Source organism: Zootoca vivipara, chromosome 3 (assembly GCF_965207765.1).
Source record: "Zootoca vivipara chromosome 3, rZooViv2.hap1.1, whole genome shotgun sequence".
In the NCBI taxonomy this organism is placed as follows: Eukaryota; Metazoa; Chordata; class Lepidosauria; order Squamata; family Lacertidae; genus Zootoca; species Zootoca vivipara.
The window spans coordinates 56,243,368-56,270,377 of NC_142586.1; the positions used below are offsets into that span (position 1 = coordinate 56,243,368).

The following is a 27,010-nucleotide window of genomic DNA, read 5'->3' on the forward strand; positions in this document are numbered from 1 at the left end:
AGCAGGAGCGGCGTCTGCAGCTGCCGCCGAGTTGCCTGCGCGTGGGGCGCGAGGAGGAGCCGGCGGAGGAAGGAAGGAGGGAGGAGGGACGAGGAGGCGGCGAGGGAGGGAGGGGCGTGTCTTGGCCAGGAGCAAGGCGAGGAGGCCGGCCCGGAGCCCGAACGGATGGACGCGGAGCCGCCGCCACCGCCGCAGAGGCCCCGACCTTGTCCACCTTCTCCTCCTCCTCCGGCTGGCGGGTGCTGCGCCTCTCAGCTGTTTTTTGCTTCTAGGGGGGCAGCTGCAGTGGCACGCTGGCAGTGGCTTGGGAGGAGGAAGAGCAGCATCGTTAAGGGCTGCCCCCTCCCTCCCCTTCGTGAAGGCAGCCCCCGTGCCTTCCCTGCTCCCTGACAAACTTCTCCCCTCCCCCCGCAGCTGCCCCCCCTAGAAGCAAAAAACAGCTGAGAGGCGCAGCGCTGCGGCTCCAGGCTCCCGCACGGGGAGCGCGAGCCTGGGGCCGCCTTGCTCCGCCTTCTAGGGGGGGCAAATGCCCCCTTCTGCCCCCCTGTCTACGCCCATGAGAACAAAATCAGTCAGATACACCTAACACTGCAGTAATAAATATCTACCAAAATGGAGAAGTGCATCCCTAGTTTCTGACAGAGAAACTAGGAAACAAAGCAAAACATCTGGTACCCCATATAATAGCAGCATGCCTGAAGAGTATTTTCAACAGGTGGGCATCACAGCAGAGTATCTGTAGCAAAGCCATAATTTACTCCCTCCACGAATGGCCAGATGAGGTGCTCCTTCACATACCCTGGCCATTTAAAGCTTTAAGGGTTAACACGGGGACACCAACAAGAGGTACAGGGGATACAAATGTGCCAGGCCTCATGCCAAGAAGGGTCCCACATTATTAGTTTTCATTTTTTTAAAAAAGTAAGTGTACTGGGCATTTCTTAAGAAAGTCAAAACAGAAAACTTGAAGACTAAGGCTTCAGCACTCCACGTGCAATACTATTGCTAACAAAGTGTGCTGTCTTTACGGAATAATGCACCATTAACTGGCTTTGGTATGGTACACCCAGAAGTAACTCCCTTGAAATCAAAGTACAGCAGTTTCCTTCCTACTGAGAAAAAATGTTGATACACCCAGGTCCCATTTAATGAACACAATGCATTCCCTGGAAATCATTCGTTAGGCAAGCGTTCACATAGGGAGTCCATGATTTCCATTATTTCCTAGTGAAATATTTCTAATGCAGGATTTGTCCAATAACTTTTCCCTCTTTATCCATGGTTTCTTCCTGAAATGGCTGCAGCCAACCAGCAAAAGAGAGACAAGTTTGGGGGGGGGGGAATTGCCTGGTCTCTCCTGCTCCCTGATTTGTCTGATGTCTCATGCTCTTTGGTTCATCCAATTCCACTCCCTTTCTGTGGTTTCTGCCCATAAATAGCTGCTGCTGACCAGCATAGCACAAACAAACAAAGAAGTAATGAAGTTGGCTGTTTTGATATCTGAATCTGTGGAGTGTATAGCTTGGTTTCGGCATACTGTAATTCTTTAAGCGCAATAAGTGAATTTTCAGACAGTGAGCATGTACATAATAGCGTGTATTTCAGCACCCTCCCCAATTTTCCATGTCCCCTACTCAGCCACTGCTGGTGTGCTTGTCATCGCTGGGCTGTTATTTATTAGGAAACAGTAACCATAAAACAAACAATATAAAATACAATACAATCAATCAGCACATTCAACCATAAAATAATTAGACATCTTATAGCTGCAGCAAATTAAAGTGTTGTCTACAAGGATCTCCTCCTTTAACTCCTCCTGGACCTAGGTGATGTGGGAGTTGTCTGTGCATCTTGAGAAGTGGTGGAGAGACCAGTAAAAATCCACCTCTGGGCAGACAGAACTACTCCTAGTATCTGATAGCATCGTGTCTTGTTTTTCCACCCAGGAGCTTAAGGTTGTTTACCTCCACCTCCCTACTTTTGTATTTTCAACATCCCTGAGATAGGCTAGGCCAGGGGTTCCCAAAATTTTTTTCTCGAGGACTCCTCATCGAGCCGCTATTGTGACAAGGACACCCATTAATTCCTAATCCTAAAATTGAAAAGTGGTTTTATTTATTTTTCAGTTGTTTTCCTCTTTTCTTTATGCTTCTTGGGGGGGGGGTTGGTGTGGTGGTGGCGGTGGCGGTGTGACGACCGTCTGGGGGTCGGGGGGTTTCCCTCTGGAGGGGGGGAGGTTTCTACCCTTTCACCTGGGTTGAGGGTGGTGGTGGGGCCCTCTCTTCCCTGTCGTCCCCTCTTCTTTTCTCCTCCTCTGGGGGTGGCTGTATTTGCGGCGGTAGCAGCGCCAGCGCCAGCAGGTTCGGTGCGGCCTTTGTTCTTCGGGTCCCCACGAGGCTCCCCGTGTGGCGTGCAGGAGCTGCAGGATCGGGGGCCTTCGCTTGGGGGGGCTCCTTCCCCCTCTTGGGCAGCTAGGGGTGATGGCGACTGCCGTCGCGAGGCAGGCCCCCCAGGATCGTTGCGTGGTGGGAGGTCTCGGGCCACGGAGCTCCGCTCGGCCGTTGGCCGGGCGCCCTCGGCTTCGGCCCGGCGGGCCTGCGGGGGGCCTCAGCGGCTCCTCGCTTGCTCCGCCAAACGTTTTCGACGCCCACGCGGTCGCCACGGGGTCTGCGGCCTGGAAGGCGGTTTCGGGCCTCTAGGCCCAGGGGTTCCGCCGAGTCTCCGGCCGGGCGCACTCAGCCTCGGTCCGGTGGGGTCGCCAGGGGGCCTTCAGCGGCTCCCCGGTTGATCCACCGGGCTCGCTTGGCACCCGCGCACCGGCGGCGGCAGTTCCGCCGGTTCCGGCGGGCCAGAGGCTTGGCATCTAATAGCATCTTGAGGACCCCTCTGGCATAGCTCACGGACCCCTGGGGGTCCCCGGACCACCTGTTGGGAACCACTGGGCTAGGCTAAGTGAATATATGTACATAAGCAGCAACTTTTGTCAAGTGGTGCGGGTGGGGTTAATGGGATGAAAACAGCCCAATCTACATACCATGTACCAGGCCCAGGAAATTCTGTTGGCATCCCTGGGTTAAGATTAGCAATTTGAATTGACCCAGAAACTGGAAGAATGTGAGGTTTTCCAAGAACTGGTGAAATATGATCACTATAAGCAAGTACAGTCTCCTAAGGTTGCCTTTGATTTTTTTGTTTTTAAACTAGGAAGATTCACACAACTAACAGTTACATCCAATTTATTGTCAGGGTAAGAACAGCCCATGATGTAGGAGCCATCTCTGTAGTGGGGGGCACATGAAAAAGAGGGTAGGACTTATACACCTTTAACAGTTGTGTAAAAAAGGGAATTTCAACAGTATAGCCTACCTGTCATGGCCACAGGGGAAGATACAATTAATAAAATTATTAACAGTCACTGTAATAATCAATGGTTGTGTTTTCCCCATTGCTGCTGTCCCTCTTTCAGATACTAGCAGGGTGGAGAACAGTATTAAAGAGTAGTTATTCTACTAGCCAGCCATTTTTTTATTCCCCCACTGCTGTCTTTCTTGCACATCTGAGAAAAGAAGGGCATTGAATTAGATAAATTTGCAGAGTAAGTCTTATGGCCTTCTACTCTACAGGCAGCTTCACTCTTCCATGAATTCTCTCTGTCCAAGATCCTAGGAAGTTCACCTAACTGCTCTGATCTTTACAAAAAGTCCTGCCTCTTTCCAATTGCTATCCTAAAAGGATGTACATATGAGGAAAGCCTTGGAGCCCCTAGCAAATTGCATGGTGTGCACCTGGCATTTGCCTTCCAGCATGAGAGTGGTGTTATTTTTTTAAGAAAAAGCAAAAATAACTAAAGGTATGTTGCAGAGACCATTTCAGTAAAAAGAATGACCATAGATAAGTTAGTCCATCAGAAAGGAATCTAGGCAACATTACTTTTCAAGTCTCAAATGATACTTTCAACTAGTATTTTGGTAGAAATTACCACCCATTTTGGTAATTTATTGCCTGAAAAATCCCAGATTATACAAATTCAAATAGTAATTTTGCTACAAATGATTCCTGAAATGGGTGGAATTATTCACTGGCTGAAGAAGACAGGCCATGTCAAAATCATACACAACTGCAAGAAAGCGGAACAAGCATGCTGAAGCAGCATATTTCCTATGAATGCCAATAGAAGGGCACATGTGTAGGGCATCCCCACTCTAAATTTCATCTGCGTCCACTGCTTAGCCCTGAAAATGCAGCAGTAAATCTAAACCAATCTACATCAAGTAGTGACTGACAGAAAAACTGAACACAGAAAGCAAATTGAAGAGAGTTCAAGGTCAGAAAGTGGGAAATGACTAATAGACTCCATTTGGTTTTGGTATTTCCCTCCTACTCAGTTCCACAAGGTTTTTTCATGAGGCAAAGCTAACCTTCCAAGTATGTTATTTCCAATTCAGTTTTGTCATAAAAAACAAATGAGACTTAATTTTTAGATGTTCCTCAGTAAATGTTGTTATGGTGTCCAGATTTACTACATTTGTTAACTGCTCTTCCAGGTAATTTGCATATCATGCTTATTTAACATACACACTTGCAGCTTTACATGCGTCTCCTTTTTTAAAAAAATGATGCAAAAATGGTGAACACAGGGGAAGCGGGGGCAGGAAACCAGGAAAAAAACCAGCCAGTAATCCCAGCAGCCTCCATGAGAGTGGGTGGAGAAGAGGCAGTTGGAGAGGGTGATCAGAGGCCAGAGAGAATTGCAGAAGGGTTTGAAGAGACAACAGAGGAGGTTGGAGTCAGTCAGTCAGTCAGTCAGCCTGTCTCTCTCTCTCTCTCTCTCTCTCTCTCTCTCTCTCTCTCTCTCTCTCTCTCTCTCTCTCGCACACACACACACACACACACACACACATGCACACACTCACTCACTCATAAAAGTCAGGTTAAAAAGCACACAAATCTTAAAATTAAAAATCTTTTTCTATAAGCCCTAATGCAATTCATTTTTTAAAAAAATTTAAACACTCTGAATGGTGGGTTTAATATCCAGGATCATGAAAATATTCTATACTCTTAACAAAAGGGGAAAACAGAACAGCCGTATTCTGTTGCAAAAATGCTGGGAGCAGGTACCCATCTCTGCTGCTCCTCCCCACTATGACCTGTCTTTTTCTTTGTACAGTGGTACCTTCGGTTTATGAACACAATTGGTTCCGGAAGTCTGTTCATAAACTGAAGCGAACTTTCCCATTGAAAGTAATGGAAAGTGGATTAATCCGTTCCAGATGGGTCCGCGGCGTTCGTAAACCGAAAATTCATAAACTGAGGTGTTCATAAACCGAGGTTCCACTGTACCTTCAGCAAGAAGCTATAGGGATGAAATTGGAAACAGAACATGAGTTTGACCAAACTGCGGGAGGCAGTGGAAGACATGAGTGCCTGGCGTGCTATGGTCCATGGGCTCACGAAGAGTCGGACACGACTAAACGACTAAACAACAACAACAATAATCCCTTTGCTCAACTTCAATAACACAATGAAACTGGGAGCAGTAAGTGCACCTTTTTCCAATTGCAGATTGGCCTATGTGTCTAAAAGGCAGAAAGAATAAGCTTTCTGCATTTTGGAAAGGAATGCACAGTGTTCTTTACAATAATGAATTAGTAGTTCCTCAGGATTTTTTAAAGGGTTATGAGTACACAATGCACAGTTTTATCCCTTTAAGCAAGGTGAATTTTTCCTAGTTGCCTGGAAGCATTTCTTTTTTGCCACAGTTGGCAAGACAAGTAGTAGATTCTAATCCTTATGGGGGGCTTTATGTAAAGTGGGAGACAGAGTATGGAAAAAACAATAAATAATCTGTGGGAGTGATCCTGGGGTTGATGTCGGCAAGCCGCATCAAGCCTGGCAGGAGAGCTGTCAAATGTAAAAGGTTATCGCGTGCAATGCTGGCAAGCCACATTGTACGTTGGTATAAGCACACACGTATCTATAGGTTGGGTCATTGGGACAGAGCAGGGCAGCAGGTCACCACAGGACTGGGCAGAGGTGGGGAGAACAGGATGGAACTAGTTTGGGCAGGTTATAACAGGGGAAGCAGGTCCAAGCCAGAGAGGTTGAACCCAGGTCGGGAGGAAAACAATGGAATGGGGAGGGGGTTTTGGGAGGCTAGCAGCAGTCACAAGATTGAGGGGAGGGGGATGTGTAAAGAGCACACATGTGACAAGGAGGTGTTTGAGGGATACGTGAGGATCAGGCACTTCCCTTATGGAGGGAAAATTGGGTGTTGGCAGGATGTGACACATGGGGAAGTTCCACCTTTTCTGGGATGTCCTGGCTGTCATTGGAGGAAGACTGCACTGGTTGTTAATGTTTTACTTTGAAACAAAATCTCAATAAAAGGGGGCTCCTGCTTCTGCTCTGGGTCACCCCCGGAATTTACTACCTTTGTGTTGCGTCTTGTTTGCCACCTCAACAATAATCCACTATGACAGAAGGTAAAGGAGCAAGCAAGAATGAAGTAAGCGAGGTTTAATGGTGTTTTTCTTTTATTTTAAGAATGTGCATGTTAAAAATACAAATGACTTCCATAATATTGTTAAATTCTGAATATTACTTTCTCAGCTGAATTTACTATAGCAACAAGTATGCTATGTGTATTTAGCTGCTGCATCACCAATTGAAAATTGAGTCATTTATGATACAAAAAAGAGGGTATACTGACTAAACTGGTGTTGCTGAAAGATAGCTTCTGTGTATATTGAATGGGTTCAAGATGTTTTTATGCAACATGTTCAGTACTGGACTCTTCATTTAGTATGCTCTCCACTTATTTTAAAGCATAAAAAATGTTAATAGCCATATATGAACAGCTATGGGGGTAGACCTAGTATGTCCATCATTTCTGCCTCCCTTACATGTTTACTGAATTCCTGAAAAGGACTACATTCAATCATATATCTAGGTTTCTTGCATGATGTAACAACCTGTGAACCGGCTTGAGACTCCAGGGTATAGGGTGGTATATAAATTCTATAAATAATAAATAATAATAACCCACATCACATATTTGTTCTGTTCAGATGCACCACTCTTATCATGGCTTCATGCTTTGTGAACAAATTCAGATTCATGAATTTCCTCCTTCTCTTATGAAATGCAATCTTCTTTCTCCATTCTTGCTTTGTTATGTGAACTGCCAAATGATGAATTACATTTGCCCTGTAGATCAGTACAGCAAACAATCCAAAATTTGCAGGGCAAGCCCAAATGGTAGTTTGCCAGTTAGAGTATAATGATAAAATTGGAAAGAAGTTTAGATTTGGATTTGATATTCACTACCCGAAGGAGTCTCAAAGCGGCTAACATTCTCCTTTCCTTTCCTCCCCCACAACAAACACTCTGTAAGGTGAGTGAGGTGAGGCAGAGAGACTTCAAAGAAGTGTGACTAGCTCAAGGTCACCCAGCAGCTACATGTGGAGGAGCGGAGACGCGAACCCAGTTTCTCCAGATTACGAGTCTACCGCTCTTAACCACAACACCACAAGGCCACTGGAGTGCCTTTTGCAGCTCCCAACATCAAACTAAAAACTCAGTTTTTGAATCCTTCCAGTTCCAATGTGCTACAAAGCCCCATATTTCCCTTTCAGGGAATATCTGTGTATATAAAGCAGACTTCTACATTCTCATTCATCACAGCAAGTGTGATCAGCACCTAGACTTCCTCAAACCTTTGAATCGGCAGAGGTGGATGAAAATAATACCAACAGCTGCCCCGTGATCTCCAACTCTAAGGATGAGAGGAAGTCTAAGGGTTGCTTATGTGCATGGGATCTGCCTCAGCCCAGAACACCTGAAGGAGCGTCTCCACCCCCATCGTTCTGCCCAGACACTGAGGTCCCGCTCCAAGGGTCTTCTGGTGGTTCCCAGGGAATCAGGCAGAGGGCCTTCTCGGTAGCGGTGCCCGCCCTGGGGAACGCTCTCCCATCAGATGTCAAGGAAATAAGCAACTATCTGACTTTTAGAAGACATCTGAAGGCAGCCCTGTTTAGGGAAGTTTTTACTGTTCTGTTGAAAGCCGCCCAGAGTGGCTGGGGAAACCCAGCCAGAAGGGCGGGGCATGAATAAATAAAATAAAATAAAATAAATAAATAAAATGTTGTTATTTCCTCCAAGCAGTCAAACTATTAAGCAATCTGGCTTCTTTCCTTTGAGTGGTGACCATGCAACTTCCTTGGTTGCTTGGAAGTGAGACACACTTAGGAAGACTACATCTTCTTGCTTTTGAGGTTGAAAGAATTTCAAGCTAATCTTGGGCATGACACTACAACCCAGATCCTCAGTTCTCTTGCATTATACACAATATAAAGGCAGCATGAATTAAGTCATATTATTAAACAGAAGATTAATTCCAGGACAGCTGTTACCTATGGTCACATTCTAAAATCCTAGGGTTACAGACCTCAAAAGAATAATCAGCATTGTAGCTTGATGGAATCTGAATAGATAATCCATTCTGAAAACACAGTAACAGAAAGAACAGACCAAATAAAAACCCAGGCTACAAAAATACTGGAGCAGCGGTTTATTCTTCTCTCACTGATTAGGAGCAAAGCAATAACAATTTAATTACAACATTCAGAAAAAAGAGATAAATAGATTTATAGATTTAGGTAAAAAGTTGCTACTACCCAGCAAAACTTTGCTACTTTATTGTTAATAATTAGCATATTGCTTGATTGCTCTTTTCCATAGTCAAAGAGATGCAAGTTAACGCACGTCTGGAAAAATTACACAGGATGAAACAGTTTGGCTATTTCTACTTAAAGATATTTGCAGAAATGAGGATGAGGAATGCAATGACGTCTGATGGTACAACTAGAGGAGCATACAAGTCTGTTTCAGGTATCGTTCAAAAGGTTGCATTCAGACACAACATTAAACCAGTTTAGTGCTATGTAAACAAGCGGGTGGCACTGTGGGTTAAACCACAGAGCCTAGGGCTTGCCGATCAGAAGGTCCGTGGTTCGAATCCCCGCCACGGGGTGAGCTCCTGTTGCTCGGTCCCTGTTCCTGCCAACCTAACAGTTCGAAAGCACATCAAAGTGCAAGTAGATAAATAGGTACTGCTACAGCGGGGAGGTAAACGGCGTTTCTGTGTGCTGTTCTGGTTCTCCAGAAGTGGCTTTGTCATGCTGGCCACATGACCTGGAAGCTGTACGCCGGCTCCCTCGGCCAATAACGCGAGATGAGCGCCGCAACCCCAGAGTCAGTCATGACTGGACCTAATGGTCAGGGGTCCCTTTACCTTTAAACAAGCCTCAATCTCTCACAAAACTCCTTTTCCATTTGCCTCCCATCAATAGTTTTATTTAATTAATAATTTGTTACATTGGAGTAATGCACTGAAGTTCACATTTATAAACATTTACAATAACTTTACAATGAATACAAAGCATCATGATTGTACATGAACTTGACATTTGTTATTCCAAAATATTAGGAAAATAGTCAAATAGTTTTATGGGAAAGTTTTCTGATTATTTAGTAAACAGGAGTGGACAATATTTGTACCCCAAATAACAGCAAACAGACACATTTCCTCCCCTCTCCATACCCCCATCAGTACACAAGGATGAGGAGGTAAAACTTCCCTACCTAATGCATTCTTTCTATTCCCCACTTACTGGCACTAGGAACAGCTAAGAACGTGACCATTTGATTGTAAAAAGGTCAGGGAGTTGCTTTTCAACATATAAACAAGACAACTTAGAATCCAATGACAAAGGAGCTCTCTTCCTACCGAGAATTTCAGAGTAAGACCTTGTGACTAATGAGGAATCTAAGCAATTTACAGACTTGCTCTTTAATTTTAAATTTAGAAACTGCTGATATCTTGGTACATTATGTCAAGTCATAACCATCACATGAGGAATGGTTAGAAACTACACTTAAGATTCTGAATACTGTATTAATTATCTTTATTGTAAAGCTTTGCTTTCAAGATATTGAAGGAGAGCAAGTCTTTAGAAAATGTCCCTCTCCTTCCACAATACCATGAAATCTAGAATCTAGATAGTCATTGATCAACAGTAAAGCCTTGCTTGTGTGTGACAGGAAAGGAATTCAAGCAAAAGCAGTAACATTTTTTTAAATCAGACAACCTAGAGTTGCAATTTTAATTTAAGAAGGCATAGGATTTTAATTTAAGAAGGCATAGCATTTTAGCTATGAAGTACTGAAGATTGAGCTAATATTTATTATTATTATTATTAAATGTATATCCCACCATTTCTTCCAAAAAAACACAGCATGAGACTCTTCAAAACGACCTGCTTATCTATACTTGCTTGCACAAAGCTTACATGGAGGTTAAACTGTGGACAGTCTTTACTGAAAATTCACTGTGTTTTGCTTGGGGGCAGTTATATGACAATGAGCATTCATCCTAATTTGTATACAAGGTGCTTTTATATCACAGAATCATAGAGTTGGAAAGGACCCAAGGGTCATCTAGTCCAACCCCCTGCAATAGAGGAATCTCAGCTAAAGCAACCATGACAGATAGATGGATCTTTCCACTAATCATTTGTTCACCCTACACTTTTCAGTGCATTTCCATGTTAATTTCCTAATTGCAGGAAGTCAAAATTTTAAAGTGGATTGGTTGTGCTAGGGTGATAGAAAAGAAAACTGTAGCTGGCTGCTGCAGGAGGACTGCAACAGGAGGACAAAAGCTTGTAAAAAATTCTGCAGGCTAGTAATTTTTATAAACCTACTTACAAGGCCGTTTTACTAACTTGCAGTTTGGCTGCATCTTCCTAACGTTATTACTATCAACAGAAAAGCCTCAAATGAAGGCTGAGAGTTAGACTTTAGAGCCAAACAAATGTATTTCTCAAAAACAGTGCTAAAGTAATGTGAAATCCAAACAAAAGGCTAGGAGACAAAATCCAACATAGGGAAACAGGCAAAAGTTGTCCTGTATAGTGAGGGGGGGGGAGTATTTGATCGCCTGCTAAATTTGCCAATTTGCCCATTTGCCCTCTGACGAAGAAATGACCAGTCCATAATTTTAATGGTAGGTTTATTGTAGCTGTGAGAGACAGAATAACAACAGGAAAAACCCCAGAAACCCAGAAGACAAAGTCAGAGATTGATGTGCATCATAATGAGTGAAATAAGTATTTGATCCCTTTGCAAAAGATGACTTAGTACCGGTACTTGGTGGCAAAACCCTTGTTGGCCATTAGAGGTCAGACTTATCGTGTAGGTGGCCACCAGGTTTGCACACATCTCAGGAGGTATTTTGTCCCACTCCTCTTTGCAGATCCTCTCCAAGTCGGTAAGATTTCGGGGCAGATGTGTAGCTACTCGAACCTTCAGCTCCAGATGTTCGATGGGATTAAGGTCTGGAGACTGGCTAGGCCACTCCAGGACCTTAATGTGCTGCTTCTTGAGCCACTCCTTTGTTGCCTTTTGGGTCATTGTCATGGTGGAATACCCATCCTCGACCCATTTTCAATGCCCTGGCTGAGGGAAGGTGGTGCTCACCCAAGATTTGACGATACATGGTCCCGTCCATCGTCCCTTCAATGCGGTGAATCTGTCCTGTCCCTTTAGCAGAAAAACACTCCCAGAGCATAATATGTCCCCCTCCATGTTTGACTGTGAGGATGGTGTTCTTAGGGTCGTAGACAGCATTCCTCTTCCTCCAAACACAGGGCAAGTTGAGTTGATGCCAAAGAGCTCGATTTTGGTCTCATCTGACCACAACACTTTCACCCAGTTCTCCTCTGGGTCATTCAGATGTGCATTTGGAAACTGCAGACAGGCCTGTACATGTGCTGTCTTGAGCAAGGGGACCTTGCGGGCTCTGCAAGATCTCAGTCCTTCACGGCGTAGTGTTACCAACTGTTTCCATGGTGACTATGGTCCCAGCTGCCCTGAGTTCATTGACAAGTTCCCCCGTGTAGTTCTGGGCTGCTTCATCACCGTTCTCCTGATCATTGCAACTCCACAAGATGATATCTTGCATGGAGCCCCAGACCGAGGGAGGTTGTGCTTCTTCCATTTGCGAATTATTGCACCAACTGTTGTCACCTTCTCACCAAGCTGCTTGGCAATAGTCTTGTAGCCCAGTCCAGCCTTGGGCAGCTCTACAATCTTGTCTGACATCCTTGGACAGCTCTTGTGTCTTAGTCATGGTAGCTAGTTTGGAATCTGCTGGATTGCTTCTGTCGACAGGTGTCTTTTGTACAGGTACTGTAACGAGCTGGGATTACAGGTAAGACCTCTCCCTTACAGCAGGTGCTTCTAATCTCAGTTCGTTACATACAGTGAAGATACCAGGTAGCCTAACATCTGGCTGGTTGATAGGGGATCAAATACTTATTTCACTCATTATAATGCATATCAATCTCTGACTTTTGTCTTCTGGGGGTTTTCCTGTTGTTTTTCTGTCTCTCACAGCTACAATAAACCTACCATTAAAATTATGAACCGGTCATTTCTTCGTCAGGGGCAAATGGGCAAATTTAGCAGGGGATCAAATATTTTTTCCCCTCACTGTAACTGAAAATTCTTCAAGTAGACTATTGAAATAAAGCATATTACCTGCTTGGCTAGTATGGTGCAACAGATTTCATTTTAAGTTCTTAAGCTTCTTTAGGAGCTCTATGAAACTGCCAAGTTTTCCCTTTTCTCACGAGGAAGCCTATTCAGCATAAGGGGAAATCCCTTAAAATAAGGGATAACTTGGCAGCTATGTATACGATAATTTGTACACAAGGCTAGCTTTCTACTGCTTACAAAATTTAAAATCAAGAACATACCAAAAACGTAACAGTGTAAGATGACCCTGCTGAACCAGTCCAATGGTCTGTTCAGCATCCTTTTTTCACAGTGGCCAACAAGATACTTGTGGAAAGACTGCAATAGAAATATACTTTATTGTCACTGTACCAGTTTACAGTGAGATTAAACGAGAACACAATCTCTCAGTCCTTGTTACACTCTGTGTGCTGTCTTACGACCACCAACCCCAAACGCCAGCTGCAATGTTGCTGTCTTCCACCTGCGATACCCAGCAACTGGTATTTGAGATATGACGCCTCAAACAGTGGATGCAGAATATCAATGGCTACTAGCCACAATGGCTATGTCCAGGGGTTACCAAACTTTTTCATCAGGGGTCCAGTCCACTGTCCCTCAGACCTTGTGGGGTGCCAGACTATATTTTGAAAAATATAAATACCGTGCAAGCCAGTCCCGCAGCTGCCTCCGGACCTGGAGGAGGTACACACTCTGCATGTGCTCAGGAATGCGTCTCGCCACTGCCCACTCACTGGCACTGTTGACGAGCAGCAGCTGCTCCATTGGCCCATCCCCACAGAGCTCCCAGTCAGCGCGCACCATGCGCTGTGGCCCATCATCCCAGATCAGGTCAGCAGGCAGGCCATGCATGCGGAACGCTGGGCAGGCGGCACGCAGCTCGTCCTTCAACTGCTCCAGCGCGGCCACTGAGTGCGCCACTAGCAACAGCGCCAAGCGGGCGCCAGGCACAGGGCCATCAGGCACGCAAAGCTCCAGCTGAAGCCCCGCAACGCGCCCATCCCGATGCCCATGGCACAGCCCACACCCGCCACCCACTTCTCCATCCATGGCTGAGCCGGGTTTACCTCAGAGTGCGGGTGGCGAGGCTTTGGATTGGCTGCAGGAACTTCCTGCAGCTAATCCAAAGCCGCACCAGTGTCGCCGCCTGCCCAGAGGCATCCGCGGCTTCGGATTGGCTGCAGGAGCTTCCTGCAGCCAACCCGCAGTCGTGCCAGCGTTGCGGAAGTCAGTCTCTGCACAGTGAGGCGTCCATGGCTTCTTTTCAAGGAAACGCTGTGCCGGTTTAGCTCAGTGCAGGGACTGACCGAGCGGGTGGCAGAGTCTGTGGGCCGGATTTATGAGCCTGGTGGCCCACATCCGGTCCCCAGACTATACTTTGCTGACCCCTGGCTAGGTCAAAAGTTTAAATTATGTTTCAACTGTAGCTTAAAATGAACTTAAGTATGCGCCAGTATTTTCAGAAGCTGTATTAAGGGGTGATACGAGGACGTTTGACCACATGTCCATGTTTTCATACATCTTCCCTGAGTAAAGTTCCAGTCCTTGGATTTTTGCTGTGTTGAGCTGCTGTTTTTTAATGCTCTTTGCCCGATGTCTATCCAAAGCAGCACTGAACAGCCTTTGGCCTTTCAGATCATATTGTTGGATTCCAACTCTCATTAGCTCCTGTTAGCATGGCCATTGATCAATGACATAGCACAGCTACATGTGGAGGGCCACAGATTTCCTACCCTTGATCCAAGGGAAGCAAAAGTGACCATAATGTTAGCAATTCCATCAACAAAATACAAACATGTCCCCATCAGTTCTGAAAGGAGTGAAGGTGTTTTAAGTAAAAAAAATGGTTAACTCCTGATTTAACTCCTCCATTTTGCCTTCATGGCGGAAGATGGCTCAGTTTTATGGCTTTATGGCTCAGCACACCATACAGATTAACATCCATAGTATTTTCAACACTGGGCTGCTGCAAAATGAAACCATACATTGGTAGTTACTCTAAAGCTCTCATACATAATACAATATCTAGCCATTTTCAAGACATTTGCATGTATTTTATAATATATTACACCTTTGAAATGAGATGAACTAAAACTGTTTCCATCTAAAAATCAAGCATTTTTCTCCTCAAATATTTAGAACACAATCTCTTGCAAACCTATGAGAAAATATATCACTCCTGCAACTCAAAATCTTGCAATGTTTTCTTATTTCTGCTTATCAAAATGCAAATTGATCAGTAAGTTGTTTATTTAGATGCACTCAGACTTGCACATACACTATCCAACGTGCATTGTTACTTCCAACACTTACTAAACAATTAAAAAAATTAAAAAATCATGATGCATTAACAACATTTCTCAAGTGTTTGAGAAAAAAACTACTTACGCAAGTAAAAGGAAACGAAAAAACTATTGACAGGAAACAAGAGAACAGTATACTGATCATACAGCACTATGCTGACAACTGTCTGATTCTGCAGTTTAGATAACACATGAAGAGTCAAAAGGTTGGATTGCAAACCCAGTACTTTGTTTCCTGAAGCAACATGCTTTATCCTTGCATTCAGTCTATCTGCTTCACAGCCGGGGGGGGGGGTTAAAATTAGACTCTCCATTTATTACAATGGTACATACAGAATGGGAAAGGATCATGCAAAAACTTGTAGTATAGCATATATACCTACTAGATTTGGAGTTGAGAGACCAAAGTTCAGGTTCTCTATACAAACATGAAACATCATTGGGTGACATTAGTCTACTCAGTCTCAAGCTAATCCACCCCAGGTGGTGGTGGTTTTTTAGCTACCAAAAACAGTGTTCAGTGGAACTTGCCCCGGAATAAGTCTGAATAGGGCTGCAGCCTAAGTTACAACAAGTACACCCTTAGCAGATTTCCCCCCCTTTCTGAAGAGAACACATGTTGAATAAATTTATTAAGGTGATTTAAATGTTATCATATCTACTGAAACTATGTAGGAAAATCCTATTTCATTACATTTACATTACATCACATTTACTTTGCTACAAACAATTTCAACAAAGCACAGAACCTGAATACCAATATTCCTTACTACTTGCTTTCTATTTTAGAAATCTATTTTTTTTAAAAAAACTTCTAAACTGCCACTTGACTTAACTTCAAAAGACAAGGAGTGCTGAGAAAGTAAGGGTTGAGTGAGAATTCATTTAATAATGAATTTTTCTTTCAAGCTGCTTCTCATGCATATCAGGAGGCACACACAAATCTCTTATAGCATTCATTCATCCACTACTAAAGAAAATATTAAAGCAATTCCAAACAGCTACAGTATATATGAAACTGCTACATATATAATTTTACATGGCATGTGAGCTGCAGGACAATTTTATATACGGTATACCCCAATTTCCAGCAAAACCACCTAATGCCTACAACTACTAGGAGGTCTGATCCAGCTAAGCAGTGAGGACCATTTAGGACAGATTAACTCAAATTGATTGCAATCGGTGGGCATCTACCCCCAAAGTAGATCCTGAAAAACTGAAATCAGTGTGCTAGTGTGAGGCACTCTCAAAGTATTGACTTTACTAATGCTGCATTAGCCAAAACACAAAGAAAAAAGGCTACTCCTGCATAAACAGCAAAGTGATTTTAATACTGCTCCCTAAGCATAAAGCTTTCACTAGGAAGATAGCAGCAAAACATAGACCACTTTAAACATTACCTGGAGTACATGAAAACATAAAAGTAAAAAATCACAAGAACAGAAGCTTTTTTCTGTTCCCAAAGCTGATGAGAAATATCCAGACCAGAGAAACGAAAATAACACCAAGTAATGCAAAAATATGAAGTGGCTTTTATTAAAAGGATTTATTTAAGGGTAAAACAACCTAGTGTGACTAAATTTCCACAGTAGCAAAACAGAAAACAATGGGTTTGCCACATTTTTAACTACGAGAAGCATTTTTTAATATTCCATATGCACACTTTCTTTGGAGGAAGCTCTAGTGCAGTCAGTGAGACTTCCTAACAAACGTACATAGACTCAGACTGCATATTCATCTGCCCTTTTAACCAATTTAAATCAGATTTATTAATTTCCCCCCCCCTCAAAACAGAAAAAGTGCCAATGTATCCCTTCATTCTACTCAGTATCTAATGCAAAAGATCTGCAGAGGAAAAACTCATTTCTATTAAATAACGTATTTTCATTTGGGAAACAGTAATCCAAATGGTAGAGATTCATAGAATCATAGAGTTGGAATGAACCCAATGGTAATCTATTCCAACCCCCTGCAATGTAGGAATAACAGCTAAAGAATTCCTAAGAGATAACCATCCAGCTGTTTAAAAACTTCCCGCTTCCAAAGTAGTCTGTTCCACTGTCAAACAGCTCTTACTATCAGAAATTTCCTAATGTTTAGTAAGAAACTCCTTTCTTGTAATTTGAATCCATTGGTTTGGGTGCTACCCTCTGGAGCATGTCCAGGGCGCTGGAAATCGCGTCTGTGCCTGTGCAGGCGCCGAAAATTGCTTCTGCGCAGGCGGGATTTCCGGCTTCTGCACAGCCGCAGAAGCGATTTCCAGCGCCCTGGACATGTGCAGAAGTGATTTCCGGCGCCCCGGCCATGTGCAGCATGGCATCGGAAATCGCTTCTGCGCATGTCCAGCCCATGGACAATAGTCCGTGGGAATGCTCTGGCCCATGGCTGGAAAATGTTGCCAATGCCTGTTCTAGCTTGTCGATATCCTTTTTAAGCTGTGGTGATCAGAGCTAGACACAGTACTCCAGGTGGGGTCCGACCAAGGCAGATTAGATTGGCACTACAGTGGTACCTCTGGTTAAGAACTTAATTTGTTCTGGAGGTCCGTTCTTAACCTGAGGTACCACTTTAGCTAATGGGGCCCGCTGCCCCGCGATTTCTGCTCTCATCCTGAAGCAAAGTTCTTAACCCGAGGTACTATTTCTTGGTTAGTGGAGTCTGTAACCTGAAGCATCTGCAACCTGAAGCGTCTGTAACCCGAGATACCACTTCCCTGGATCTGGGCACTGTGCATTTGCTGCTGCATCCTAGAATTGAATTACAGTAGCCCTTTTTTTTTTTTTTTTTTTGCTGCTGTTGCTGCTGCTGCTGCATTACACGGTAGCCTCATGTTAGGCTTATGGTCTACTAAGAGCCTTAGATCCTTTTCACATGTACTCTGTTAAGCCAGGTGTCTCCTATCCTATATTTGTGCATCTGATTATTCCTGCTTAAGTGCAGAACCTTAGGTTTGTCCCAGGAGATATGATTAAGTATTTACTTTAAACAAACTGTAGTACAACAAAGCTACTTAACTGGTAAAAAAATATTTATTACAATGTGGGCCTCAAGTAGAAAGATATTTCAAGTCAGAACTCTCTTTGTTTTTTAAGGGATGGGAGGAACTACATCACACTGCAGTCTAAATCATTGTCGTTCTGATATTTCTGTGTTCAAATACCACAAGAGGTTAATGTTTTAGGCTTCAAAGAAATCACAGCCTAAATTACAGCTAGAAATTTAGTGCCTCAGAAACTGAGCCACCAGGTCACATTCAATTGGTCACATTCCAGAAGCACTACACTGCCACGTATGCAGCATGTCTTATGTTTAATAACTCTTATTGTAAACAGAGTCAGCAGCTGGATCATTTTATAGTAAATTAGATGCTTCATGGCACTTGTTGCCTAGGGAATGTGCTTAAATATAAAGACTGTAAATAGATTTATTTTATTATGCATGGAAACCATGGATATGTCAGAATTAGACATACTAATAAATGGTTTTTTAAAAAAAAACCCTCAATGACCCATAATCCAATAAACACACTGAAACTGTTTCACTTTTATTAAATGTAGGGGGGTTGTTTGAATTTGCAAAAGGGCACAGGAACAACTGCAAAAAAGAGAAACAAAAATTGTGTTATGAAGTTATAAGTAAAAAAAAAAAACCCTGACAAAACTTCCTACTTTTAAGTTAGACAGTTTGTCCTGGGATGTGCTGGCTTTAAAATCTGTTTTTGCTCATGGTTTTGTTAAACAAGAGAACAATCTTAAGAATTCAGTGACTGACACAGAAATTTACAGATACTAAATCTCAAAGTATAGTCCAAAGTGAGTGTGACCTCTCTGCTCCCCTCTTCCAAGTTATCCATGGGTGAATGTGCACACTCTCCCTACTCCCTCAATGAGGCAATGTCTTTTTTGCTTTAAAATGTTTAGGGGTCCTCTCATTCTCCTACTCATATTGAAATGCTGCCGCTCAATGAGGCCAAACTTAGATTCACAAAATGTTTACAGGTATGTGTATCCCCAGAAAAAAGCATTGCTCTGAGGTATGTGGGGGAAGTGGGAGTAGTAACGTTTATGGTGGTTCATTGGTGACCTAGCAGTCCCATTTGTTTATTTAAGTCTTGGCCCGCATTTTTACATTAAACATCTTTGAAGCAACTCTAATACCATAGAAGTATTTCAAAGTCACAATTAGAAACTCAATTTCCTTTCAATGATATATATTAACACCCAGGTGGCGCTGTGGGCTAAACCACTGAGCCTAGGGCTTGCTGATCAGAAGGTCGGCGGTTCGAATCCCTGTGACAGGGTGAGTTCCCGTTGCTTGGTCCCAGCTCCTGCCAACCTAGCAGTTCGAAAGCACACCAAAATGCAAGTAGATAAATAGGAACCGCTACAGCGGGAAGGTAAACGGCGTTTCCATGTGCTGCTCTGGTTTGCCAGAAGCGGCTTTGTCATGCTGGCCACATGACCTGGAAGCTATACGCCGGCTCCCTCGGCCAATACTGCGAGATGAGCGCGCAACCCCAGAGTCAGTCACGACTGGACCTAATGGTCAGGGGTCCCTTTACCTTTACCTTATCCACATGGGCACACACACACATGTACTACTCTTAGACTGAATGCAGTCAATAACTTTTAAAATAATTAGGGACATAATTGTAAAACTGTCATTGTCTGAACTGCACATCCCTTTTTCTGTTCCACATATTCTCTGGTCACACTAGTTTTGCAGGTTTCTGCAGTGCTCCAAGATATACCTGAAAAAAAGCAAAACAGCTCCTAGCAATGTGAACAGCAATGCTGCAATGCATGTGTACATTTTGGTATGACTGTCATGACCATCCACTGAAAAATGCCCCTGACAATTAACAACTTTTCCAGACTCACCCCAAGAAATTTTGGAAATGTTTATGTTAAGACTTCAGTCTTTTTCCCCCAGTGCATACCAATTCATTCCAGAAGATATTACCTACTGGTACATTGACCAAACTCAAAAACTGCAAAGTGAAAACACACAGAGAACAAGACCAAGCAAAGGCAAAGATAGTTTATTCTGTAATTTTTAAATGTGTGAGCAATAAGAACATGGACACAAAACATCTACCCAGAAATGCATGGTGACTACTGTAATGCAATAGATCTAGGCCAGGCCAGTACCTGGATGGATGACCAGATGGGAACAACATGTAAGCTGCCTTGCATTCCATGACAGAAGGGAGGTGGTATACAAGTGTAAATGAAATGTAATTAAATTAAATTAAAAAATTAAAATAATATAATACGGCACAGTAGCTGAAATGTGATATTGCTGACACTAGGAAGCTAGGGAAACAGGCTATCTCCTATCAAACCTTCTCTATATTGATTTATAACATAACTTAATTTTTCAAGATCAGAAAATGTAGCTTAATTTCTGGCAGGGGAAGCCAATGTGGTATCCTCAGGTTTGTGCCTTACAACACCCTTCTTCCATGAGCATGGGAATGCTGGCTGGGAATGGTAGAAGTTGTAGTACAAAATTATTTGGAGAGCCTGATTTATGGAATCCATCTTTAAACACATAATGCTTATATACAGAGATATTCACCCAAAAACCATTCTACTAGGCATTCACAACAGAAACTTCAGGCTCTTATAAGTAAGAGTGGCTAGTCCATAGAGCATGAACCAGCAGATAAATGTGGGGTAGAAAAGGGGTGGTGGAAAGGGGGTGGGACACTAATTCTGTCCGTGGTTTTCAAAAGCCCACCTTCTGAAATGAAACACCGTTCGCTCCTCCTGGGAAACAGCCTCACCTCTTAACTGCAGTGCACTTTGCAGAAATTCTTTAAGATCATCTTTTCTACAGCCCCTCTGACAGCTCACCCAACTCCTTCCATGGAGTTGACTAGAATAGCAGACTTCATATGCCTGTCAAATATCTAAAGCACCAGCACTCTGATGTCTGGCAGTCATCTCTGTCCCACTTCTCACCTTCTAGCAGGAAATGAGTGTTAATCACCTCCAGCATCCTTGTCTAAGTCCCTTCTTCCTTAGTTTAGCTGTTAATCATTATCACCACAATCAAACTGCATAAAAAGTGATATTATGCCCACATACTTTCTTCCTAACCTTCCCACCAACTTCAGAGGCTACCAAGGGCAAAGATGGCCATAAGAATAAGTTTTGCTATGTTAGGTTTTCCTAATATAGGATTAGATACAAAAATATTATTTAGTGTTTTCCTTTTGATTTCACCTACTTATAGTTTCTCCTCCAGCTTTTAATTAACACACTGCTCAATTTGATTTCTGTACTGCTTCCTAAACACACTCAAAGGCTGTTAGTTACACACGTACACGCCATTGCTCGAACCACTTGAGCTACACTACTGGGCTAAACTGCATGAGAAACTAGGAGAGGGATCAAATAGAAATGTCAAGCAGGAGACTTTAACTAGCAGTCTCCTGCTCCAGTAGACTTCATATGTCAGTGGGAATCACTCAGCTTCTGATCTAGGTAATAAGCAGGTGATAGTAAGAAAGAGTAGTAAAAGTGCACTCCTTGCCAGTAGGTTACATTCATTTCCCCACCATCCTCTCTAGAAGGTGGCACTAGCCTCTTTAGAACTACCTCACTTTCATTGTCAAGCTCCTAACAAAGCTTCTTACTTACAGATCATACTATCCAGATCACCAGCAAAGCTACAAGTTTAACAAATCCACATGCAGCTCTTATCTCAAACTCTCTTTATCCAAAACTACCCCTCATGTGTTGCAGCATCCTAGCCTCAAAGACCTAAAAAAACAAAATGTCAAAATCACATCCATATTTTTTTTAGCTTATCATGACCAATTTTTTTAAAAGAATATGGCTATGCTATGCTAGGCAGACACTTAGGAGAAGTGCAAATGAATTGTTTCCATAGTTGCCAAATCATATTCTAAAGCACATGGGCACTTCTTCTTCTTCTTCTTCTTCTTCTTCTTCTTCTTCTTCTTCTTCTTCTTCTTCTTCTTCTTCTTCTTCTTCTTCTTCTTCTTCTTCTTCTTCTCTCTCTCTCTCTCTCTGTGTGTGTGTGTGTGTGTGTTGAGGAATACCAAATTTAGCTATCCAGCAATCTTACAACTGAAGGTGTGAATAATGTTTCTACCATATAAAGGTAATACTTGAGGGGGGTACACAGCCTAACACCACCCTATTTTGCTTCAGGTGATCAAAGAGCATACTCAGCATACCTTAAAATTAGAGCATGCAGGATGTATAACTTTGGCAACATAAGGAGTGCAATGCCTGTGTGTTGTTTTTAAAACAGCTCTGAGAAACCACTAAGTTTGAGGTGTTTTCAAAAGGGAATGGGGGTAAACAGACCCTGAATGTTTGGTCCCAGATGCTTTCATGCAACCCATTTGGTACCTACCACATTCTAATCTAATTAAGCCTGCATAATACCGCCTGCAGTCCTGCGTCCATTTTAAGCTTTTTCACCATGTCCACTTTCCCCACCCCACCTCGCTACTTCGCTTCACATCCAGTTTGCTCTGAGTACCATTTCTCGGTATACCAAAATCAGCACGCTGTAACTTGTTAGTTGGTGCCTATAAAGCTATCACGCGTTGGCAAGAGCTTTTTTTTCTTCCCTCTAAATGGGGCCAGGGCTCCCCGCTCACCAATCACTGCAAACACGGGAGACGGCGCTACACATAAACACATCGCGTTACGACGCAGGTCACAACAGTCCCGGCGGCCTGCAGGGGGCTTCCAGGACAGCAAATACGTCGGGACGCGTATCCCAGAGCCTGGCGTTCATTCCCGCCCCCACGCGGATCACATTCCCTCCCTCTCGGCTGCCACCCCCCCCCCCAGCAGCTCCACCGGAACTCAGAAACCAAAGGGCGGCTCGGGGGTGGAGGGCAGAGCAAAAGCCACCCGCTCGCTCGCCCACCTCCCGGACGCAGCCGAGGAGAGGAAGGGAAGCTGCGGCGGGCCGTCTCACTCGCTGTCTCACTCAACAGCAAAGCCCGCCAAAAAAAACCCAGCGCTGCTAAGTCCCGGCACCAACTTTGCCGGCGGCGCCTGTAGGGCTTTCTTACCTCCTCGGCGGGCTTCCTCCTGCTGCTGCTGCCTCTCGCTTCCCCGTCTGGCCGCTGCGCCACCGCCTCCCTCAGCCTCATTCGAAATTCCCTGGCCAAGGCCGTCAGCGCGCCTCCCCGCGTCCCGGCCTCCGCTTGCAGCCCCGCCCCCGGTTTTGACCCTCGGCTCCAGAACGCAGGCTCCAGAACGACTGTCAGCCCCACCTATTCCCTCTTGGGCGTTTTTCTTCTTTTCCCTCTCGCGCTCAGCCCATCAATCGCGGCCTCTGTTTCTCTTGCTCAGCCACCCTCCTTCCGTCCCGCTCTTTCTAGCCACGCCCACAATGTTCTTCTGGCGGCTTGTACCGGTAGTTTCGAGCTGCCCCGCCTTCGCGCTCCTTCGCTCGCGGTCCCCACCCCCACCCTTTTTTTTTTGCTGTTGCATAGACGAGGCTGGCCCAGGAAAAGAAATGGAAAGGAAAAGAAAACAACTGTACTCGCTGATATGGGCAGGGATTGGTTTGGTGCATGTGAAATCAGTGCATAGCGGTACTAGAAATACGTTTCGCATTAAAGAAAAGCCGCAGACTGAGATTAGCCGCAGACTGTCTCCAGAAGCAGCAGAAGCAGCTATTTCTCCTTCAGCGATCATGAACTTTTGAAGGTATGAAAGGAGAAAAGTCCCACCCTGATCTTTTCCTCTTATAGCTGCTTTGCTGCGCTGCTTTGCTGCAGCTGCTGATATTTTTAACAGCATCAGCCTGAGCAAGTTTAATTGGCGTAGGGTTATAAACAACTGGAGCTGGGGGACCCTTCTTTCAATTAAATCTCCGAAGCATAATGACAAAAGCAAGATGTTTTTCCTGGATTAGGCAAGGCCAGAAAGAAAAGGAAGCATCTTTACAATTCTCTTCCCTCAACCAACTGTCCTCCTTAACAGTGTGCAAAGAGTCTTGGCCTTCAACTGTGCCTTCTACATCCAACAGCAGATTTTTACTCCCTTTCTTGTGTTTTTTAGGCTGTTTGGCTAGGCTGCGACTGTGACCCCTGGCTTATGTAAAGGGAAAAAAGAACCACAGCAGAAAAGCAAACAGTCTAGCTGTCAGCGTTGTTGGTTTAAATGACAATGCTGTCTCCATTCTCTTCCACGGGTCTCATTTATGCTTCAAAAATGAGGAATTTATGAGCTATAAAGGGAGTTTCTGGTGAATGCTCTTTCCTCACAACGCACACCACAAGAAAACATTTAAACTGTAGCTCTATGAAAGTGTTATCTGAACACATTTTGTTTGAATCCAGTGTGACTTTGTTCTTGAGTTTTCAGGGTGGACAAAATGGGAATAATAATTCCAAACGTCCTTGAGCTATGGAATTCTATTATTTTTTGAAACTATTGGATTTTTAATGGATTTTTTTTAAAAAAAAAATATCTAACAGTGGTATTCAACTAAATGGAGGGTAGACCCACTGAAATTAATGAACGTCTCTAACTTAGGTTCATTAATTTCAAAAGGTATACTATGAGTAAAACTTTGTTGAATACAGCCCTATATTTATACCTCTGGGTTTTGTTTTAAATGTTCTTAAGCAGCTGGATTGTATGCTGTGCTTTATTGCCAACCTAGTACCCTTCCAACGTTTTGGACTATCAATTCCCATCAGCTTCCATCCAGCAACAACCTATTTAATGGTTCCGAACATGGTAGGGTAAGCTGTCTACTTACACAGCGAAAGGCATGCTTCCCTTTCACAACATCAGATTCCTTATTTTGTTTCTTATATTGTACTAGGTCAAACAAACGCCTGGGCTTAGATAGGCATTGGCATCAGAGAACCAATGCACTCCATTAACCAACCATACAGGCTGGAGATATGAAGGGTGAGCAGACAAGTACTATTTTATCAGACGAATGCAAGATCCTCAGTGTGTTTTTCCCCAGCTCTGCCAGTTGTTCTGTGGCTTTCCCCCTCTGGGGTTCACCAGGAATTGGGGTGAAGTTCCCTCCAGTTCCAGTGGGAGTTTTATTTCCTTTTCAGCCCAAAAGCTGGGTGAGGGTGGGGGGGGGGGTTCATCTGGATCACAATCCCTCTCTGTGTGCTGGCAATCCACACCCACTCTTAAATAAATAAATGCAGCTGCATGCTACACGCTTAGCATTACACACATTTTGGTCCTCTCGCTCCTTTTGAGCATCTGCCTCTCTTGCTATGCCATGGTGACCTGGGCTCCCTGGGCTTCACCAGCCTGGGGTTGACAGCCCATCAACTATCGCTGAGCAAGGTGAATTACTTGTTGATATGGAGTCTAGCCCAGCCGTTCCCATGGCTCCCAGCTACAATTTGCGTGTTGAGACCCCGCAACCACCCCCTCAAGGAGAAATAAAAACACTAGGACACAAGATATAAGGTTAATGTTATTGGGCAAATTTAGGCCACAACTTTTTTGGTTACAGAATGTGAGCTGTATTGGCTTAGGCATTGAGTAGACCAGGCTATACCTGACTCCTGTCCGCTGCGCAGGTAGTCTGGTAGGGTAAACCACTGGTAGGGGGAGCCCCGTCAATGCAAACCAACTCGAGCTCACCCCTGGGTTCCCGGAAGGGTCATGGCATGGCCCTTGCCCCACTTCGGGCTTCAGACAAGATCCACATCCCCGGATTCCTGATTGGCTGGCCGATGGATGACGTGGCCAGGATCCCCCCCCCCCCCCGGTCGGCGCGGAACAACGTCCCCGCCCCCGGGGTGATTCACCGCAACTCCTCCCCACCAGGCGGTGGAGCGGATTTGCCACTATCAAATACAGTTCTATCTCAGTCATGCAACCTACTCTTCCATTTTTCTCTCAGGCCTCGGAAAACTTTTGGGCAACCCTGGATCAAATGTCTTTATGCGACTCCTTCCTATTTCCACACAGCTAATTATTATTAATAGCTGTACTCATATTATGACAGCAACAAATGAGCACTTGCAACTATTAAGCATTGCTCATGGCAGTGTTGGATGCTAGTAAATTGTGCACAAGAAGTTCAAGGTGCTGTTTTGACTTGTAAAGCCTGTGTAAGTGGTTTTTAAAACGGGTCATATGGTACAGTGCTTTCTCCCAGCAAAGCTTAAAAGAGCCGATTTGTGGAGAGAGGGTTTTTTCTTAAAAGAGAAACAGATGGCAGGGTGTCTTGATGTTAGAAATTCCATCCTATTCTTACCCATGTATTGAAGTCCAAGTTGTTAACCGTCATATTCCACAGGATTGGAGGGAGCGTATGGAAATCAAAGGCAATTTAAAAGGAAAAACGTTTCCATTTTTGTCCTGTTTTAAGATTTTGCTTTTTTCTTTTCTTTTACAGACACCCAGAATAGTCACCAAATCAAATTGCAATAAAATGGTGGGCCACCACTTAAAGCAGTTCCGTCAACAAGGCTCATAAAACAATACCACAAAATAAAAAATAACAATTAAATACCGTATTTTTCCATGTATTGGACAAGGGTTTTTGACACAAAAATCATGTCAAAAACTGGATGGAGTCGTCCAATACACGAATAGTGGCATGGGGGGGAGATGCCGCTGTATGCAGGGGGCGATCTGGGGGTGCTGGCTGGCGGTGCGCAACTTGCCCCGATGCCACTGCACATGGGAAGCACTCAGCGCCGTCTTAGGCGCCCTCGGTGCCGTGGTGCGCTGGATCCCTCTGGCGCCCTCCCACCCCGTTCCGGCGCCCTCCCACCCCGTTTCCCAGCGTGGTGGGTGGGTGGGCGCCGCACGCAGCACGGGTGCAATAGGCACTGCTGCGCGGCAGGCAGGCGGGCAGGCGCAGCTACGCGGCGGACCGGTCAGCCAGCGGGTGGGCGCAGCTCACGGCGCCCTCCTGGCGGGCCGGCGCCATGGTGCCCTGCGCCACCCAGCCGGCACGTAGGGCCGGCACTGGAAGCACTCCCTGAATCATTTCCCGCGCACAGTGGCATGAGGGAAGAGGCTCAACAACTTTGGGCCATCTCTCCTCATTTTCTTAAAATTTAGTCCCCCAAAATAGGGGGGTGTCTTATACATGGAGGTGTCTAA

At 44.4% G+C, this 27,010-nt stretch overlaps 1 protein-coding gene and 1 long non-coding RNA gene across 19 annotated transcripts in view; one reads left to right on the plus strand and one right to left on the minus strand.

Moving 5' to 3' along the window:
* EPB41L2 (erythrocyte membrane protein band 4.1 like 2) overlaps window positions 1–23,287 on the minus strand; it is an 81,899-nt gene extending 58,612 nt beyond the window's left edge. For 10 of the 18 annotated variants that reach the window (XM_088666144.1, XM_088666143.1, XM_088666142.1 and 7 more), the window contains exon 1: window positions 22,972–23,020. Coding sequence is in view for 6 of the 18 variants with exons in the window: in XM_088666152.1 (XP_088522278.1) it covers window positions 22,972–23,052 (81 nt within the window). In the remaining 12 variants the exon portion in view is untranslated. Of the gene's footprint in view, window positions 1–22,971 lie in introns of all 18 variants that reach the window. The other 8 variants (XM_088666152.1, XM_088666149.1, XM_088666148.1 and 5 more) reach the window with 2 other exon arrangements.
* Window positions 23,288–23,420: 133 nt separating this feature from the next.
* On the plus strand, window positions 23,421–26,408 carry LOC148686260 (uncharacterized). The gene is made up of 2 exons (XR_015948974.1): window positions 23,421–23,614; window positions 26,295–26,408. It is a non-coding gene; the product is annotated as an uncharacterized LOC148686260 (long non-coding RNA).
* Window positions 26,409–27,010: the final 602 nt, after the last annotated feature.